The sequence below is a fragment of the Pongo pygmaeus genome, chromosome 4 (genome assembly GCF_028885625.2).
Source record: "Pongo pygmaeus isolate AG05252 chromosome 4, NHGRI_mPonPyg2-v2.0_pri, whole genome shotgun sequence".
NCBI classification, from domain to species: domain Eukaryota; kingdom Metazoa; phylum Chordata; class Mammalia; order Primates; family Hominidae; genus Pongo; species Pongo pygmaeus.
Genome location: NC_072377.2, coordinates 71,014,765 through 71,034,431, shown reverse-complemented (window position 1 = coordinate 71,034,431; position 19,667 = coordinate 71,014,765). Strand labels below are relative to the sequence as shown.

At 39.3% G+C, this 19,667-nt stretch overlaps 1 protein-coding gene across 2 annotated transcripts in view; it reads left to right on the top strand.

Annotated features, from left to right (window-relative positions):
- Nucleotides 1-19,667, top strand: part of SGTB (small glutamine rich tetratricopeptide repeat co-chaperone beta) — a 55,867-nt gene that overhangs the window by 35,110 nt on the left and 1,090 nt on the right. For both annotated transcript variants that reach the window (XM_063664857.1, XM_054487519.2), the window contains exons 6-10: nt 5,251-5,355; nt 9,956-10,094; nt 10,194-10,256; nt 18,528-18,565; nt 18,809-18,892. In XM_063664857.1, the coding sequence (XP_063520927.1) occupies nt 5,251-5,355; nt 9,956-10,094; nt 10,194-10,256; nt 18,528-18,565; nt 18,809-18,892 (429 nt within the window). The remainder of the gene's footprint in view (nt 1-5,250; nt 5,356-9,955; nt 10,095-10,193; nt 10,257-18,527; nt 18,566-18,808; nt 18,893-19,667) is intronic.

Sequence of the window (19,667 nt, the reverse complement as noted above, 5' to 3'; positions counted from 1 at the left end):
GAACTTTGTATGTTTTTTACATAAAATTAAATTTAAAAGGATGATTAGTAAAAATAATGCCTCTCTCTGTCCTTAATGATCTGATTTTCCTTGTGTTTAATATTAATGTTTCTACATCAGCTTTCTTTTTTGTTGTTTCAGTTCTCCTGTTTGTCTTTTGCTGTCCTTTTAACTTCAACCTATGTATGATTATGGTTTAAGTGATATATTTTGTATCCAAGTTGAGAATCTGAGTTTTGTGTGATAAATTTTAATTGTTTTCTGCTACCTTTTTTGGGGGGGTGGGGAAGACAAACTCTTGCTTTGTAACCCAGGCTAAAGTACAGTGGCATGAACATGGCTCACTGCAGCCTCGACCTGCTGGGCTCAAGTGATCCTCCTGTCTCAGCCTCCCGAGTAGCTGAGACTACAGGTGTACACCACTACACCTGGGTAATTTTTAAATTTTTCATAGAGACAGGGTCACACTGTGTTGCCCAAGGTGGTCTCAAACTCCTGGACTCAAGTGATCCTCTTGGCCTTGGCCTCCCAAAGTGTTGGGATTACAGGAATGAGCCACTGCACCTGGCTCTTTTTAAGCATCCTTTTTCTTGGCTGCTTCTTCCCTCCCCCACTTCCCCCCTTCTATTGGATTGATTTTTTTTCTTTCTTTCTAATTATTTGGAAGTTACACATCCTATATCTCTTCTAATGGTTATTCTTGTCCTGCTGTTACTTTGTATTGAGTATTAAGTTGGAGAAACCCATACCACTTTTTCACATGAACTACCAAAACTGGTTTGTTGAACCCTATACTTTCAAATCTTAATTTTTTTTAAACTGAAGCAAAGGACTATGTGTTTATTTTTAAATAAATATTAACATTTTTATAATAGTCTGAAAAGTAAGGGCCTCAGTCATGCTGTATGAAGAAAGATTGGCAGAAAACTAGACCTAAAACCACCTTTTCTCTATAGTCTGCCAGACTTCTCCTCCCCCTCCATGCCCCCACTAGAATCTAAGTGATATTGAGGACAGGAATATTATTTTTCTTATTGCTGTATCCATTATTCTTAGAAAAGTGTGCATTCACTGGCCCTCAATAGATATATCAGTTGAATGAATCAAGTAGAAATATTTAGAGAAGAACAAATGGAGTGGTGTAGCTTTACTCCTTCGCTGTATCTTTCAGTATCCTTCAGTTGTTATTATAAACCAATGTAATTGGTTTATAATTATAAATTACAATTATATTGGTTTATAATTATGAGGGCAGGAGACATTATGGAAACTTTGAGTTGAAAGATTTACGTGTCAGACAATAATTATACTTGTTTTATATTGTTCCCAGTCATTTTAGAAGAGTTTTTTGGTAGATGTGATATAGCAAGCGTTAACAGATCAGATAAATGGTCCTTGATTGCTCTGAAGATTCTGTGCAAAGTAGATGGAATAGTTGTCATCCTTAATTTACAGCCAGATTTAGGTACACAGATAAGTGTTTTTACTTTAGATTTGCTAGATAGTCTTAATATATTGTAATATTATGTGTACCTGTAGAATGACTAGTGTTTTGGGAAGGCATGAATATGTATTTATTAAAGATAAATTTTAACTAAACAAAGAAATACAATTAAAAGGCCAGGCACGGTGGCTCACGCCTGTAATCCCAGCACTTTGGGAGGCTGAGGCGGGCAGAGCATGAGGTCAGGAGATTGAGACCATCCTGGCTAACACGGTGAAACCCCGTCTCTACTAAAAATTCAAAAAATTAGCTGGGCCTGGTGGCTGGCGCCTGTAATCCCAGCTACTTGGGAGGCTGAGGCAGGAGAATGGCGTGAACCCAGGAGGCGGAGCTTGCAGTGAGCCAAGATCACGCCATTGTACTCCAGCCTGGGTGATAGAGCAAGACTCCACCTCAAAAAAAAAAAAAAATTAAAAATAGTTAACATTAAATCCTGAATGTAGCCATATATTAACTACTTAAAATGCAATCCACATGGTATTATTGTTCTCTTCAAAAACTTTTGCTAGGTAACATTCCAGATGCTCAGAATATGCTAAGTCCTATGTATTATGTATAGAGGAGTCATTTTCTGATTATATTTTAAAAATTGCAAACCAGATATCTAAAGGCAAGTATTGCCTTTCAGTTTCCTGAAGGTGTTTAGCAAGTGTTTAGGAACAGATTTGTTGTTTTTTCAAAACCACATAGTTCTTTCTCTGAATTCCCTTCTCAAAACTTTCTCTCTCCATCCTCCCATGAGCCCTTTTATCCTTCTTGCATGTTTCTGTGCATATGTGCAGACAAATATACTGTTTAGAAAGTGAGACTCTTGGCAGAAAAGAGATGAGATTCAGGCATTTGCTGTTCTACAAAATCACCGTTAGCAGATTTCCAGAATCAGATGTCAGTGATAGATCAGACACTAGGCCTGTGAATTTGCAGATAGTATTGCCTTGCCTAATGAGTTAGATATAAGACCTGGACTTAGTATATATCTCATACTCTGTTTCTGGACAAGATTTTTTTTCTTCCAGTGGCTCTGCTTATTATATATAATAAAATTATTTTAAAAATCTGTCTCAAAAAGTCCATTAACTCCTTTTCTCTCAATAAATGTTGTTAATTCTTAGATGAAATTTGGTTTAGCAGTTTTGTAATCCCAGATTCAACTTCCTGGCCAGGTGCAGTGGCTCACGCCTGTAATCCCAGCACTTGGGGAGGCCGAGGTGGGCGGATCACTTGAGGTCAGGAGTTCGAGATCAGCCTGGCCAACATGGCGAAACCCTGTCTCTACTAAAAATACAAAAATTAGCTGGGTATGGGAGCACACACCTGTAATCCCAGCTACTTGGGGGGTTGAGGCAGGAGAATCACTTGAACCTGGGAGACGGAGGTTTCAGTGAGCCGAGATCGTACCACTGCAGTCCAGCCTGGGCGACAAAGCAAGACTCCGTCTCAAAAAACCAAACACAACAACAATAACAAAAAAGTCCCTGAGTTGGTAGGATTCCATTGTCATTCAGTTAATTCCTTGCATTACTTCACTCTCTGAACTGTTCTCCTTCAAGCAACCAGGCAGAATAGACCAGAACATTTGAGGCCTCTGAGGGACCTTCCTGGCTCTATGGACTAAAATCAGCTGTCGACAAGAGCTTTCTATAGTGGTAGAAAAAGGAGCTTGCTCTGAGACAATGTCTCATTCCTCCCTTATTGTTATTGTGACACAAAGTTTTTGTCCTGAAAGCACTGTGGCTTAGAAGGCCAAGCATAAATGTAAGTTTTCTTGAAATCTCCTGAGTACGTATGTATCTATGTGTCACCCATTGAAGTATATGAACTTTTCAAGGTTGGTCTCTTAAAATTTTCTCTGAGTTAAGCTACTCTAAAAGGAAGATCTGTACTTGTCTGGAAGGTTGTGCTCCTTATACAGTATAACTTTAATGAATGCTTTTTGACCTGGAATCCTCACACTGGATGGGGAAAAGTCAGTGATCCAGACTCACATGTTGTTAATCTGCTTTGTGGAAGCCAGGCTATGATGGGAATTTCTCAGCATCTTCCTGTTAATTAGAACTAAACTCCTATTTCTTCTCCTTTTCTTCCCACTAAATGTGCTGAATTTTTAGTGAAAATTTAGTAGGTTTATATTCCTAGGTTCAGCTTCCAGAATTGGCAGTATTTCTTTTAGCTTCTTCTATCCAGGATTGGTTTTACATAACACATCTGTTCGTGGATACCTAGCAAATAATTGATTTATTACTATGTACATCCAGTATTTGTAGAGTATAATAATAAGCTGGATGTGATATAGAAGTAGTATTAGATAACCCTAATCTATAGTTTGATTGACAGGAGGAGATTAGAACATACTTAAGAAATATTAAGGATCAGCAAGGATCCTCACTGATACTTGGAGATAGGTGGTGTTTTAATCAGCTTTATTGTTTTCATGTGTGCTTATTAGAGTCCAGCTAGGTCCTTGAAAGACATGACCTTTGACTAATTTCAAGGAAGAGAGATGGTTTACTGGGTGGTTAAGAAAAAAGATTGTTTTTAAGGACAATTAAAACAACAAATATGGGGCCAGGTGCGGTGGCTCATGCCTGTAATCCCAGCTCTTAGGGAGGCAGAGGTGGGAGGATAGCATGAGCCCAGGAGTTCGAGACTTGCCTGGGCAATATAGTGAGACTCTGTTCGCCACAAAAAGGAAAAAAAAAAAAAATGTCGGTAAAGAGAGAATAGAGGTAGCAAAAACAAGAGTAGTGCTTCTCAGATTGCAGTGGGAGAGGAGCATGAGGTCAGAGACCTTGGGTTAGCGTGAGACTTTTGTCTGTAGACTGAAGAACATGAAGGAGCCTAAGTTCATTTCTGGGCTTGCAAGCAAAATTTTCAGAGAGTGCTTCTTTACCTTTATTAATACAAAGGGTACCAGGTCTTGGAGTTACAGTGGTGGAGGCAGAGGTGCTGTGCAGCATAGCATTCTCCTTTGCAGTTGTGAGAAATCGAAGAAGTGGTCACCACACCCTGGCCCTCCTTGGTCCAAGAAACTTCTGTTTCTTGGTTGCTGGTGCCCCACTTTGACTTCTGAGCATCCGTCTTAGAGCTTCTCTTCTTTCCTGTTTCTCCTCTGAGCTATTTCTTCCTATCTGGAAACGTTATTGAGGAGAGGTCACAACTGCAAGGATTTTGATCTAGGCAAGTGTTCTTTTTCCAAAGTTGGCTCTTCAACCTTTTGATGAGGGACAAAATTATGAGAACTTCTGGGAGACTGAAAGAAATAAAATACAGTTGGCCTTAGAAATGAATGAATGAGAGAAAGTGCCAGGGGACTGGGATATCACTTTTACTTGTAGTTTAACCCTACCATTAAAGTGATAATAGCACAACCCTCTGTGTAGCCATTCACAGCAATCACTCACTCTTTGTGCCTCCATAGTAGCCAAGATGTCCTAGCTTTTTCACTTTTCTGTTTGGACAAACTAGAAAGGGTATAAATAGGTAGACCAGTTGTATGACTTACATATTTGTCCTTTCTATAGCAAAGCAAACAGTGAAAGGCAGCCTGCATACTTTTTTCTGCACAGAAGTTTCTGAGCTTTTTTTTCCCATTTTATTACATAATTATCTTAGACAGTTTGACTTAGAAATTTAGTGGGAGTGATCTACAAATTGGAACAAGAAAAAGGTAGTATTATTAGTACCTGAAAATCTAAATTAGTGCCTTGAAAACTGCCTTTAATAAAATTCTCTTTTCTTTCTCTTAGGGCTGCTGCTCAGAGCAAATTAGGTCACTATACAGATGCGATAAAGGATTGTGAAAAAGCAATAGCAATTGATTCAAAGTACAGCAAGGCCTATGGGAGAATGGGGTAAGTTCTGGGAGAATGTTCCAAGTAGTACCATGTAGCATCAGGTATGCTGTTCTTAATGGCTTGGTTTTGAATTTCCTGCTTAATGTTTTACCCTCTGAACTAATAAGAGGATAAATAAAACATAAGGGAGGAAATGACTACAATTTCTGTGACTAGGAAGTCAGATGATTGATGACTGATTTGATTGTTGGAGAAAATTATGTAACCATAATTAGTCGACTGATTTCATGTCCATGACCACAAATCTCAGATGAGCAGTCAATATTGCAGACAATTCTATTATTTTTCCTTCTATAGTCACCTTTCCACTCTCTGATGTGACGATTTCATAGCTCTTCCTCTCCCTTCAAATTCCCACTACCCCCTCTCTGGTGACTGTCAACTGATGCTGTTGGCTTACACTTAATTGAGAAGCTAGATGCTTTTTGAAGGAAAACAACTCATTTTCCTCCTTGCAAATCCATCGGTCTACCTACATTTGTATCTACACAGAATGCCCTTTTTTCTTGTTAAAATTGAAGCATTCTGGCTGGGTGTGGTGACTCACGCCTGTAATCCCGGCACTTTGGAAGGCCAAGGTGAGCAGATCACTTGAGGTCAGGAGTTCAAGACCAGCCTGGCCAACATGGTGAAACCCTGTCTCTATGAAAAATACAAAAATTAGCCAGGCATGGTGGTGAGCATCTGCAGACCCAGCTACTCGGGAGGCTGAGGCAGGAGAATCACTTGAACCTGGGAGGCAGAGGTTGCAGTGAGCTGAGATAGAGCCACTGCATTCCAGTCTGGGTGACAGATTGAGACTCTGTCTCAAAAAAAAAAAAGAAGCATTCTTACCTAAGACTGTTGCCTCCACTCATGCTTTAAGATCCCATTCTCTTGTACCTTCTCCACAACTTTACAACTATTACAATCTCCTTCATTTTCTATAACATTAGATCTTCCATCTCTAATAGATGATAATGGCTGGCATGTGATAAGGTCATAAAAAGTCATTCCCTGAGCCAGGTGCGGTGGCTAACACCTGTAATTCCAGTGTTTTGGGAGGCCAAGGTGGGAGGAATGCTTGAGCCCAGGAGTTCAAGACCAGCCTGGGCAACATTGCAAGACCCCATCTCTATAAAAATACAAAAATTATCCAGGAGTGGTGGTGTACACCTGTAGTCCCAGCTACTTGGGAGGCTGAGGTGAGAGGATCGCTTGAGTCTGGGAAGTCGAGGCTGCAGTGAGTCATGATCGTGTCACTGCACTCCAGCCTGAGTGACAGAGTGAGACTCTGTCTCAAAAAAAAGAAAAAAAATCATTAGTTGGACCCATCCCTTTACCCAGCGTTCCCCTCTAGCCACCATCCCACTTCTCAGTTCCTCATTCTCTGCCCCTGATGCTTATCTGTACTTGCTGTTTCATCTTTGTCATCTCTTTTTTTCTTTTTTTTGAGACAGAGTCTCGCTCTGTCACTCAGGCTGGAGTGCAGTGGCGCGATCTGAGCTCACTGCAAGCTCCGCCTCCTGGGTTCACGCCGTTCTCCTGTCTCAGCCTCCCGAGTAGCTGGGACTACAGGCACCCGCCATCATGCCTGGCTAATTTTTTGTATTTTTAGTAGAGACGGGGTTTCACCGTGTTAGCCAGGATGGTCTCGATCTCCTGACCTCACTATCCGCCCACCTCGGCCTCCCAAAGTGCTGGGATTACAGGCGTGAGCCACCACGCCCAGCCACTATAAACTTATTGTCAAAATACATCACTCTCTAGGATCCTGACACCATACTTGCCCTGTTTCCCCTTCTACTTTACTGGATGCTCTTTTCCAGTCTCCCTTGCTTGTTCTTCCTCTCTACTATCTCTAAACAATGCTGTATTTTAGGGTTGCATCCTCTGCTGCTGCTGTTTCTCTGTCTTCTCTTTGCTCAGTTTATACTGCTCCATGCTTTTAAAATTCATCTACAGTTGATACTCATTATTTGCAGATTCTGTATTTATGAATTTGTCTACTTGCTAAATTAATTTGTAGTCCCCAAATCAATATTTACACTGCTTCTGTGGTCATTCATGTACATGCACAATTAGTGAAAATGTGTCTTCTGATGTTCTCGATCTCAGCTGAGGGTGAATAAGGTGATGCTCTACCTTTTTGTTTCAGCTCTCATGCTGAAACAGTCTATTTAGTGCTACATTTTTTTTTATTTTTGTGCCTTTTATTTGTGATTTTGCTGTTTACAGTGGCCCCCAACTATAGGCTGAAGTGTTATCTAGTGTTCCTAAGTGCAAGAGGACTGTAATGTGCCTTATGGAGAAAATACATTTATGAGACAAGCTTCATTCAGGCATGAGTTAGTGCCGTTGGCTATGAGTTCAATGCTAATGAGTAAAATACATATATTAAATAGTTTGTTTAATCAGAAACACACATAAAAACAAGATTATATATTGATCAGTTGATGAAAATATGACTATTTGCAACTAGTTGCAGGAACCTAACTCTGTATTTTCCCTAGGAACAATTGTTCAGTATTTGCTAATTCATTGTTCATGGTGACTTTATAGAACAGGACTACTGTGAATAAGAATCAACTATATATATTATTGGATCTAATTTATATGTTTGAACTCCATACTCATGTATTCTACTACTCTTCAACTCTATGTTTGGATGTTTAATAGGTATTTTAAACTTAACATGTCCCAGACAAAACTCATGTTCCCTTCCAAAATCTTTCCAATCTCGATACATTGTACAATTAGTTCTCTATCCCATGCACAGGTCAGAAGCCTAAGAGTCATCCTTCATTGTTATTAGGCCTGACATAAGTACTGATACTCTGTCATCGAGTCCTGTCAATTCTAGTTTCTATATATATCTTGAATCCAAGTGTTGATTGCTATCTTGCATATAGCCCTAGTCGAAACTACATCTCTTTCCTAAGCTACTGCAATAGCTTCCTAACCGATCTCCCTGCCTCCATTCTACCCTTCTGCCCGCGTAGATCCTCTACGTAGAAGCCAGAGTGAGCTTTCAAAAGCACAAATTATATCATGTGACTCCATTGCAACCAGAATAAAGTTCAAACTCCAAGCAATGGTGCTGTATCATCTGGCACCCAACTGTTCTCTGACATCATCTCTCCATGCTTTGTTTTCTGTGTTCCCTCCTCATCAGCCGTTGTCCTGTTCCTTAAGAATACCAAGCTTGCATCTTTCTCGAGACCTTTCTGTTTACTGCTATTTCCACTACAATGCTCCTCCCTCATTTTCATTACTGCTTTCTTTACATCACTCAGATCTTTCCAATGTGGCTACTTTTTGAGCAGCTCTCCTATTCATTCCTTTAATATTGCCCTTTTTCTTTGCATGCTTGTTGCCTGTCTTCCCCAGGTAGAATGAAATTTTCTTAAAGACAGGAAACTTTATCTTTTTTTTTTTTTTTGAGATGGAGTTTCGCTCTTGTTTTCCAGGCTGGAGTGCAATGGCACAATCTCGGCCCACTGCAACCTCCGCCTCCTGGATTCAAGCAATTCTCGTGCCTCAGCCTCCCTAGTAGCTGGGATTACAGGCATCTGCCACCATGCTTGGCTAATTTTTGTATTTTTAGTAGAGACAGGGTTTCACCATGTTGGCCAGACTGGTCTCAAACTCCTGACCTCAAGTGATCCACCCACCCCAGCCTCCCAAAGTGCTGCTGGGATTAGAGACATGGGCGACTGCGCCCAGCCAGGATCCTCAGTATCTTTAGATATTATTTTAATAATATTCTTATACATCATAGAGTTTCAGTAAATAGTTACTGACTTGACTCTTGACTAACTGGGGACTCTGATGAAGTATCACACATGGTTGACTGGTAGAAAATGAATTAGGTTCCGATAAAGAGAAAAAGAGAAAAGAAAATAGTAATTTGTTTAAAACAAACCTAAAACAAACAGAAACCCCTAATACTGTCTCACCATATATACAGTTATTGTTTAGTTCTATAGTAATTTTTCAATAAGTAAATTATAACTAGGTGAATATGAACTTTAAAATTTAATACCTCTTGACTTGCGCCTGGTATAATTTGTTATTTGAGTTGTAAAGGATGCTAATTTTATCTACCTCTTTTGATCAGGAATAGTTATCTGATAACTATAGCCTGTTTTCTTAATGGCAAATTGATATTAATTGTTCCTCTGTTAGGAAGAAGAAAGCATGTAGGCCGTTTTGAAGCACAAATACAGTTTAGAGTCCTTAAAAATGGTGTTAGCATCATGGATTTATGTGACCACAGGATTGTCAGCTCACATCTTTTGGAACTTAGTCTAGGCATTTATAAAGCAAATTATTTTACATATTAAGCTTAAAGATGGTAGAGTAAGTAAGATAATCTCTAAGCATTAAATTCATGATCTATAGGACAACCAGGTTATCAGCAAGCAGAATGGAGTGAGTTCATATGTATAGAATCTTAAGTTGGAGGGAATTTTACTTCCGTGAGCCATAGTACAGTGAATAAATTACGTGTAATCTGGATTAGAACTGAATACCAAGACAGACGTTTGACAATGTTTGTGATGTCCTGATGTTCTTTAATCATATATCTGATATTCTTATACTCTATTCCCTTCAGGCTGGCCCTCACTGCCTTGAATAAATTTGAAGAAGCAGTTACAAGTTATCAAAAGGCATTAGATCTTGACCCTGAAAATGATTCCTATAAGTCAAATCTGAAAATAGCAGAACAGAAGTTAAGAGAGGTATCCAGTCCTGTAAGTTGTTAATGCCAAATGAGTGAAGTATTTTCTGTCATTCACAATTTATTGTAGTTGTAGTTACTGAACTGATTCTCAGATATAATTGTTTTACAGACAGGAACTGGACTGAGCTTTGACATGGCTAGCTTGATAAATAATCCAGCCTTTATTAGTATGGTGAGTATACTTTCTTTTATGCCTCTACTGGCTATGTTTTCCATAGAGCTATGTAGCTATGCAATTTTTTTAAGAAACAAATAAGTGAGTTTTTGTGGTGGTGGTTGTAGTGGAGTATTGATATAAGGCTATCACAGGGTTCTTTTTTTTTATTTCCAACTTTTATTTCAAGTGCAGGGGTACATTATGCAGGATGTGCAGGTTTGTTACATAGGTAAAACGTCTGCCATGGTAGTTTGCTGCACAGATCCTCCCATTACCCAGGTATTAAGCCCAGCATCCATTAACTATTCTTCCTGATCCTTCCTCTCCTCCCATCCTCTGCCCTCCAACAGGCCCCAGTGTGTGTTGTTCCCCTACATGTGTCATTGTGTTCTCATCATTTGGCTCCCACTTGTAAGTGAGAACACGTGTTATTTGGTTTTCTTTTCCTGCGTTAGTTTGTTAAGTAAAATGGTAAAATGGCCTCCAGCTCCATCCATGTCCCACCAGCATTCCGTGGTGTATATGTACCGCATTCTCTTTATCCAGTCTATCATTGATAGGCATTTGGGTTGATTCCATGTCTTTGCTATTGTGAATAGTGCTGCAATGAACATATGCATGCATATGTATTTACAGTAGAATGATTTCTATTCCTTCGGGTATATACCCAGTAATGGGATTGCTGGGTCGAATGGTATTTCTGCTTCTAGGTCTTTGAGGAATCACCACACTGTCTTCCACAATGGTTGAACTAATTTACATTTCCACCAACAGTGTTAAAAGCATTCCTTTTTCTCCACAACTTTGCCAGAATCTGTTGGTTTTTGTTTTTTTGTTGTTGTTGTTTGTTTTTTTTTTGAGACAGAGTTTCACTCTTGTCACCCAGTCTGGAGTGCAATGGTGCGATCTTGGCTCACTGCAACCTCCACCTCCTGGGTTCAAGCAAATCTCCTGCCTCAGCCTCCTGAGTAGCTGGGATTATAGGCACCCACAACCACGCCTGGCTAATTCTTGTATTGTCAGTAGAGATGGGGTTTCACCATGTTGACCAGCCTGGTCAAATGACCTCTGGTGATCCGCCTGCCTCAGCCTCCTGAGGTACTGGCATTACAGGCATGGGCCACCACACCTGGCCTGTTTTTGAGTTTTTAATTATAGTTGTTCTGACTTGTGTGAGATGGTATCTCATTGTGGTTTTGATTTGCATTTCTCTAATGATCAATGATGTTGAGCTGTTTTTTCATATGTTTGTTGGACACATATATGTCTTCTTTTGAGAATTGTCTGTTCATTTCCTTTGCCCACTTTATAATGGGGTTGTTTTTTTCTTGTAAATTTATTTAAGTTCTTTATAGATGCAGGATATTAGACCTTTGTCAGATAGATAGATTGCAAAAATGTTCTCCAATTCTGTAGGTTGTCTGTTTACTCTGTTGATTGTTTCTTTTGGTGTGGAAAAGAAACTCTTTAGTTTAATTAGATCCCATTTGTCAATTTTTTCCTTTGTTGCAATTGCTTTTGGCATCTTCATCATGAAATCTTTACCTGTGCCTATGTCCTGAATGATATTGCCTACGTTTATAGAGTTTTTATAGTTTTGGGTTGCACATTTAAGTCTTTAATCCATCTTGAGTTGATTTTTGTATATATATGGTATAACAAAGGGGTCCAGTTTCAATTTTCTCCATATGGCTAGCCAGTTCTCTCAGCAACACTTATTAAATAGGGAATCCTTTCCCCATTGCTTTTGCCAGGTTTGTCAAAGATCAGATGGTTGCGAGTGTGCAGTCTTATTTCTGGGTTCTCTGTTCTGTTCCACTGGTCTATGTGTCTGTTCTTGTACCAGTACCATGCTGTTTTGGTTATTGTAGCCCTGTAGTACAGTTTGAAATTGGGTAGCATGATGCCTCAGCTTTGTTCTTTTTGTTTAGGATTGCCTTGGCTGTTTGGGTTCTTTTTTGGTTCCATATGAATTTTAAAATAGTTTTTTCTAATTCTGTGAAGCATGTCAATGGTAGTTTAATGGGAATAGCATTGAATCTATAAATTGCTTTAGGCAATATGGCCATTTTCACGATTTTGATTCTTCCTATCCATGAGCATGGAGTGTTTTTCCACTTGTTTCTGTCTTCTCTTATTTCCTTGAGCAGTGGTTTGTAGTTCTCCTTGAAGAGTTCCTTCACTTTGCCTGTTAGCTGTATTTCTAGATATTTTATTCTTTTTATGGCAATTGTGAATGGGAGTTCATTTGTGATTTGACTTTCAACTTGCCTGTTGTTGGTATGTAGGAATGCTAGTGATTTTTGCACATTGATTTTGTATCCTGAGACTGTGCTGAAGTTGCTTATCAGCTTAATAAACTTCTCAACTGAGACAATAGGGTTTTCTAGATATAGGATCCTGTCATCTGCATATAGGGATAATTTGACTTCCTCTCTTCCTATTTCAATACGCTTTATTTCTTTATTGTGCTTCATTTCCCTGGGCAAAACTTCCAATACTATTAATATGTTGAATAGGAGTGATGAGAGAGGGTATTCTTGTCTTGTGCTGGTTTTCAAGGGGAACACTTCCAGCTTTTGCCCATTCAGTATGATATTGGCTGTAGGTTTGTCATATATGGCTTTTATTATTTTGAGGTATGTTCCTTCAATATCTAGTTTATTGAGAGTTTTTTATATGAAAGGATGTTGAATTTAATTGAAGGCCTCTTCAGCATCTATTGAGATAATCATGGGGTTTTTGTCTTTAGTTCTGTTTATGAGATGAATCACATTTATTGATTTGCATATGTAGAAACAGCCTTGCATCTTGGGAATGAAGCCTCCTTGATTGTGATGGATAAGCTTTTTGATGTGCTGCTTGGATTCGGTTTGCCAGTATTTTGCTGAGGATTTTTGTATCAATGTTCATCAAGGATATTAGCCTGAAGTTTTCTTTTTTGTTGTTGTATCTCTGCCAGGTTTTGGTATCAGAATGATGTTGGCCTCATAGAATGAATTAGGGAGGAGATCCTCCTTTTCAATTTTTTAGAATAGTTTCTGTAGGAATGGTACCAGCTCTTCTTTGTACCTCCGGTAGAATTCAGCTGTGGATTCATCTGGTCCTGGGCTTTTTTTTTTTTTTTTGGTTGGTAGGCTATTTATTAGTGCCTCAATTTCAGAACTCATTATTGGTTTATTCAGGGATTCAGTTTCTTTCTGGTTCAGTCTTGGGAGGATGTATGTGTCCAGGAATTTATCAAGTTCTTCTAGAAATTCATTAGTAAAATTTCTAATTTATGTGCATAGGACTGTTTATAGTATTCTTTGATGGTTGTTTGTATTTCTGTGGGGTCAGTGGTAATATCCCCCTTATCATTTTTGATCGCGTTTGTTTGAATCTTCTCTCTTTTTCTTCTTCATTAGTATAGCTAGCAGTCTATCTATTTTATTAATTTTTTCAAAAAAACTAGCTCCTGTATTCATTTTTTTTTTTTGAAGGGTTTTTCGTGTCTCTATCTCCTTCGGTTCAGCTCTAATCTTGGTTATTTCCTGTCTTCTGCTAGCTTTGGGGTTTGTTTGCTCTTGTTTCTCTATTTCTTTTAGTTGTGATGTTAGGTTGTCAACTGGAGATCTTTCTAGCTTTTTGATTTGGGCATTTAGTGCTATAAATTTGTTTCTTAACAAGAAAGAAATTTTAGCTGTGTCCGAGATTCTGGTATGTTTTATCTTTGTTCTCATTCAAAGAAGTTCATTCTTCTCCTTCAAGAAGTTCAAAGAACTTCTTGATTTCTGCCTTAATTTTATTATTTACCCAAAAGTCATTCAGGAGCAGGTTGTTCAATTTCCATGTAGTTGTGTGGTTTTGAGTGAATGGAATGCTGTGTGGTGATGAGAAGAATGTATATTCTGTTGTTTTTTGGTGGAGAGTTCTGTAGATATCAGGTCCACTTGATCCAGAGCTGAGGTCAGGTTTGAATATCTTTGTTAGTTTTCTGTCCTGATGATCTGTCTACTATTGTCAGCAGAGTGTTAAAGTCTCCCACTATTATTGTGTGGGAGTCTAGTCTCTTTGAAGCTCTCAAAGTACTTGCTTTATGAATCTGGGTGTTCCTGTATTGGGTGCATATATATTTAAGATAGTTAGCTCTTCTTGTTGAATTGAACCCTTTACCATTATGTAATGCCCTTCTTTGTCTTTTTTTTTTTTCTTGAGACAGAGTCTTGCTCTGTCACCCAGGCTGGAGTACAGTGGTGCGATCTCGGCTCACTGCAACCTCTGCTTCCTTCTTTGTCTTTTTTGATCTTCTTTGGTTTAGAGTCTGTTTTGTCAGAAACTAGGATTGCGACCACTGCTTTTTTCTGTTTTCCATTTGCTTGGTAAATTTTCCTTCATCCCTGTATTTTGAGCCTATGTGTGTCTTTGTATGTATAGTGGGTCTCTTGAATACAGCTCACTGATGGGTCTTGTTTTTTTATCTGGTTTGCCATTCTGTGTCTTTTAATTGGGGCATTTAGCCCATTTACATTTAAGGTTAGTATTGTTATGTGTAAATTTGATCCTGTCATCATGATGCTAGCTGGTTATTTTGCAAACTTATGTGGTTGCTTCACAGTGTCACTGGTCTGTATACTTCAGTGTGTTTTTGTAGTGGCTGGTAACAGTTTTTCCTTTCCATATTTAGTGCTTCCTTCAGGAGCTCTTGTAAGGCAGGTCTGGTAGTAATGAATTCCCTCGGCATTTGCTTGTCTGAAAAGGATCTTATTTCTCCTTTGCTTATGAAGCTTAGTTTGACCAGATATGAAATTCTGGATTGGAAATTCTTTTAAGAATGTTGAATATTGGCCCCCAATCTCTTCTGGCTTAAAGGGGTTCTGCTGAGAGATCTGCTGTTAGTCTGATGGGCTTCCCTTTGTAGGTGGCCCGGCCTTTCTCTCTGGCTGAATGGCAGGGTTCTTAACGTGTCCATGTACCTCCTGTGGGAAAGCCATGGATGGACTTTAGGAAGCTCATGGAGTTTCCCAAAATTATATATAAAAATCTGTGTACATGTGTATTTGTGCATTTTTCCAGGGAGAGCATCATATTTTCCATGAGATTGGCACAGGAATCTGCCAATATATGAAAGGTTAAAAACTACTCTCTTACATAAAAGTGGTCCTAGGAAGATATCTAACATCTGCAGTTTGAGTATTTGGCCATTGTGGTTCCCTAGGCTTGCCCCTCAGCATTGTCTGCCTTGTTTTCTATCTTTAGAGTTTCTTTGATATAGATAGATAGATAGATACGATAGATAGATACGATAGATAGATAGATAGATAGATAGAGGTATAGATATCTCATATGTATGTCTTCTATTCTTACAAAACAACAAAATAATGTATGGGCCTTTTTGAGAACATACACGCTCTGGTCCAATATGTGGTAACTTTGATTTAGTGGGTTTAGGATGTTACCAGGGCATATCAAGCTCCTGGGGTGACTGTGTACTTTGGATGAGAATTATTTTATCACATGATATGCCCTTGGAAGGCAGGAGTCAGTTTTTATTCATCTTTTGTTTCCTTCAAAAAATGTGTCTTGCATCCATTAAATCTTCTGTTGAACTGAAATGCACAGATGACTCATTCCCAGTGAGATAAGTCTTTTTAGCAATTGGTAGTTTTTATTTTTCCCTTATCAAATTTCGGCCTTCTTACCATGCTAGCAAATACATGTTTTGTAGATCTTGTGACTTCATTTTTTTTTTTAAGCATGGTTACCCATTCTGGGACTCAGGTTATGGCATTGTAACAAGATGTGAAAAATTGAATTCTTTTAGTTTCAGATTTGGCTTAGGCTCCAAGCTGCTATGTACCAAAATAAGGTGTGAGACCACCATGTAGGAGTTGCAAAAGATGGGGATAAAAAACATGTTTTGTGACTCATAAAAAAGGCCAGGTTGATGGAAATTAAAACATGATTTTTGGAGAAAGCTATTAGAGTTTTAGGGCTCCCTATATGAAGGAATTAGGGAGGCTTGCTCTTATCTCAAGCCCTCACTGAGAAAGGGCCTTTCTGGTACAGAGACTTTCTACCTGATAGTTCAACTGGATAGCCAGTGGCAGAATTAGCTGTGTGGTTTGGGCAGTTACTGTACTGATGAGAATGGAGCAGAGGTGTTTCCTGTGAACCAAGGTGAGCACACACAATTGTGAGAGAGTGTGTCTGAATATGTTCAAGAGGCTTTCCTGGAAGTGTGACAGGATCCCAACACAGAGAATCTCTGGAGGACTGTCAAGAACCTAAGACTGAAGGGAAAGTCATAGCATCCATCCAGAGGGTAAATTACCCTTTTCAAAGAATAGATAAGAAATCTCCAGAGGCCTAGGGAAAGGAGAAGTGTCTGAAGAACACAAGAAAGTACCCCATAAGAGAACCACAGTAGTTTCTGAATACCTTGCAAACTCAAAAAGCACCAATGCAAAACTAGTAGGAGAATACCAGTCATCAAATAAGAACTTTGCTGCTCCTTTCACCTTTCCCTCCATTTAACCCTCAACCTGGAGGGCCACAACTCTTAATCAGCAAGCTGGGGGAAGAGGACTGGAAGCACTACAGGATAAAGAAGCACTATAGGCCTTGGTGTGGTGGCTTACACCTGTAATCCCAGCACTTTGGGAGGCTGAGATGGGCGGATCACTTGAGGTCAGGAGTTCCAGACCAGCCTGGCCAACCTGGCGAAACCCCGTCTCTACTAAAAATACAAAAATTAGCTGGGCATGGTGGTGCACACCTGTAATCCCAGGTACTTGGGTGGCTGAGGCAGGAGAATCACTTGACTCCGGGAGGCAGAGGTTGCAGTGAGCTGAGGTCATGCCATTGCACTCCAGCCTGGGTGACACAGTGAGACTTCATTTCGAAGAAAAAAAAAAAAAAAGCACTATAGGACAGCGGTCCCCAACCTTTTTGTAACAGGGACTGGTTTCATGGAAGACAGTTTTTCCATGGACCATACCGGGTGTAGGGGGTAGGGGCAGGACGGGGAGAGAAGCGTTAGATTCTCTTGAGGAGCACTCTACCTAGATCCCTCACATGCGCAGTTCACAATAGGGTTCTTGCTCCTATGAGAATCTAATGCTGCAGCTGATCTGACAGGAGGTGGAGCTCAGGCAGTAATGCTTTGTCGCCCACCGCTAACCTGCTGCTGTGCAGCCTGGTTCCTAACAATCTGTGGCCCAGGGGTTGGGGACCGCTACTATAGGAAACAGAGCAGTCAATGGTGCCTCTTTTCTACTACAACCGGTCAATCTGTAGCAGGCCCATGCTAGGAAGGGAGAAGTTTTACCTATAAATGAAGCTTTATGTATTTGATTGTTACACCGAGACATTAATTGCTGAACTGGAGGTCATTTTATAGAACTTAAAGTGACAGGAGGATTGCTTACTGAAAAGTGACTGGAAAAGCATAGATCTGTTCTAAATTTCCTCTAGGTCCTAGATTCTGGGAGAAGGGGAAGAACTACTGTTGCAGAACTAGTTTAAAGGGATTGCAAAACACAGCGTTTCATGTTTATAGCTCATACATCCTGCTTTTCCTGTGTAATGCCTTTAGTGTAAGTGTATGGGTTAGCTCAGAGGCACCAATCCTGACTGGGACTTGAGGAAATTTTTGAATTACTTATGAATCAGTCAGTGATCTTTCTGATAATATAAGCAAGTGGTGGCTTTTCCCAACACCTCCTAGAGAGTCTGTGAATAAAATCTATTGTCTACAAAGATTTAGACTAAATTCAAATTTTACATAAATATTGTTGACATTACCAATTTGAGGGGAAAAAAATGTGATGCTTTCAAAATAGAATGTTTTAAAAGTGTGTGTGCACATAAATATAATTCCCTGTGCCACTGTAAGCATGGGAAGGATTGAAATTGCTGGGCCCCATGGAGCAAAGTCACATCTCTTAAGAGCTCATTTGGAATGGACCTTCTCAAGTGTAGGAGATCCCTTAACTATACTTTTAAAGTTCCTATTTTTCCTTTTGGCTTAATTGGTCTGATCAGCAGTAGTAAGTAAACTGCTGTCAACATCCTCAGTTTATAGTGTTGTTTGTAATCTCTTTATCCTCACCATGTCTTCTTAATGCCACTTTTTCTAGTACCTCCTCTCTTTTTACATTCCCCTTTACTTTGCATAGCACACTGAAACTCTACAAAATGTTAGTGCATACATGATTTAGCTTTCATTCTTCTAAAAAAAAATCTTTGTTAAAGATCCCTACATATTAACTGCCTTTAATGGGAGGTGCTGTTTTTCAATTCCAGGCGGCAAGTTTAATGCAGAACCCTCAAGTTCAACAGCTGTAAGTATATAGAAAGAGCTTATTACACTTCCCCAACCCTTCTACTTGCCAGGCTCCTAATTTGAGCACATCAGCTAAAAAATGATGAAACTGTTCTGAATGACAGTTGGAGCTTAAAGCCACACACATTTGGCCTAGCCTCTGGTATAACATGGGTATATTTTATTAACTTTTCCTCGTCCAGTTGTCCTATTTGTTAAGAATATATACCAATCCCAGTGATGTATTTCTTGTGTACTCTAGAATGTCAGGAATGATGACAAATGCCATTGGGGGACCTGCTGCTGGAGTTGGGGGCCTAACTGACCTGTCAAGCCTCATCCAAGCGTAAGTATTATTTAAAACAGAAATAGTGAAGATGTATTTTATGTTTTACAGCCTATCTCTATGGTGAGGGGTCAGGGCTTTCTTTTTAAATGTTTATCTTTTACCGTTAGTAACTTTGGCCTCCTTAATGTTACTAAATCTGAAAGAAGTTCACGAATTAGAACCACCTTTTAGACTGCAGGGCAGGGATCCATGCCTAGATAGTCTGGCCAGCCCTGTCTGTTGAGAAAAAGAACCATGTTTATTATGCCTTTTCTTCCCCCCGTTCATTATGCTTTATTTGTGGAGACTTTCAAGTACCAGCAGAATCTTTTTCTTCTTTTCTTTTTTGGCACCATGTCAATAAGGCAGGTGAGGGACAGATATTAGAAAAGCAGATAATTTATATCCCTACCCAATGGCTAGAGAAACTGAGGTACAGGTTAGTGACTTACTAAGGAACCCATAGCACATTCAGTCTTTTCATTTGCAGCCTAATTTTAATTTTACTTGATTGTGTTGTCAGCACGAAATTAGGGTCCTTGGTTTTTAAGTGGGGGTATCAATACTATATCTGTGCCTACAGAGGGTCCCAAGGATTGGTGACATGGTACTTTGAGGGTATGGAGACAAACAGCAAAAATCATATGTCCAAATAAATTGTGATCTCATATATATATATAAAGCTATTAATCCCCCATTTTTTCCCAATGAAGATCCAGGAAGTTTTTCAGCAGACTTCAAACTACTCAGGGACACAGATGAAGGTCAAATATCCTCTTAAAATATATATCAA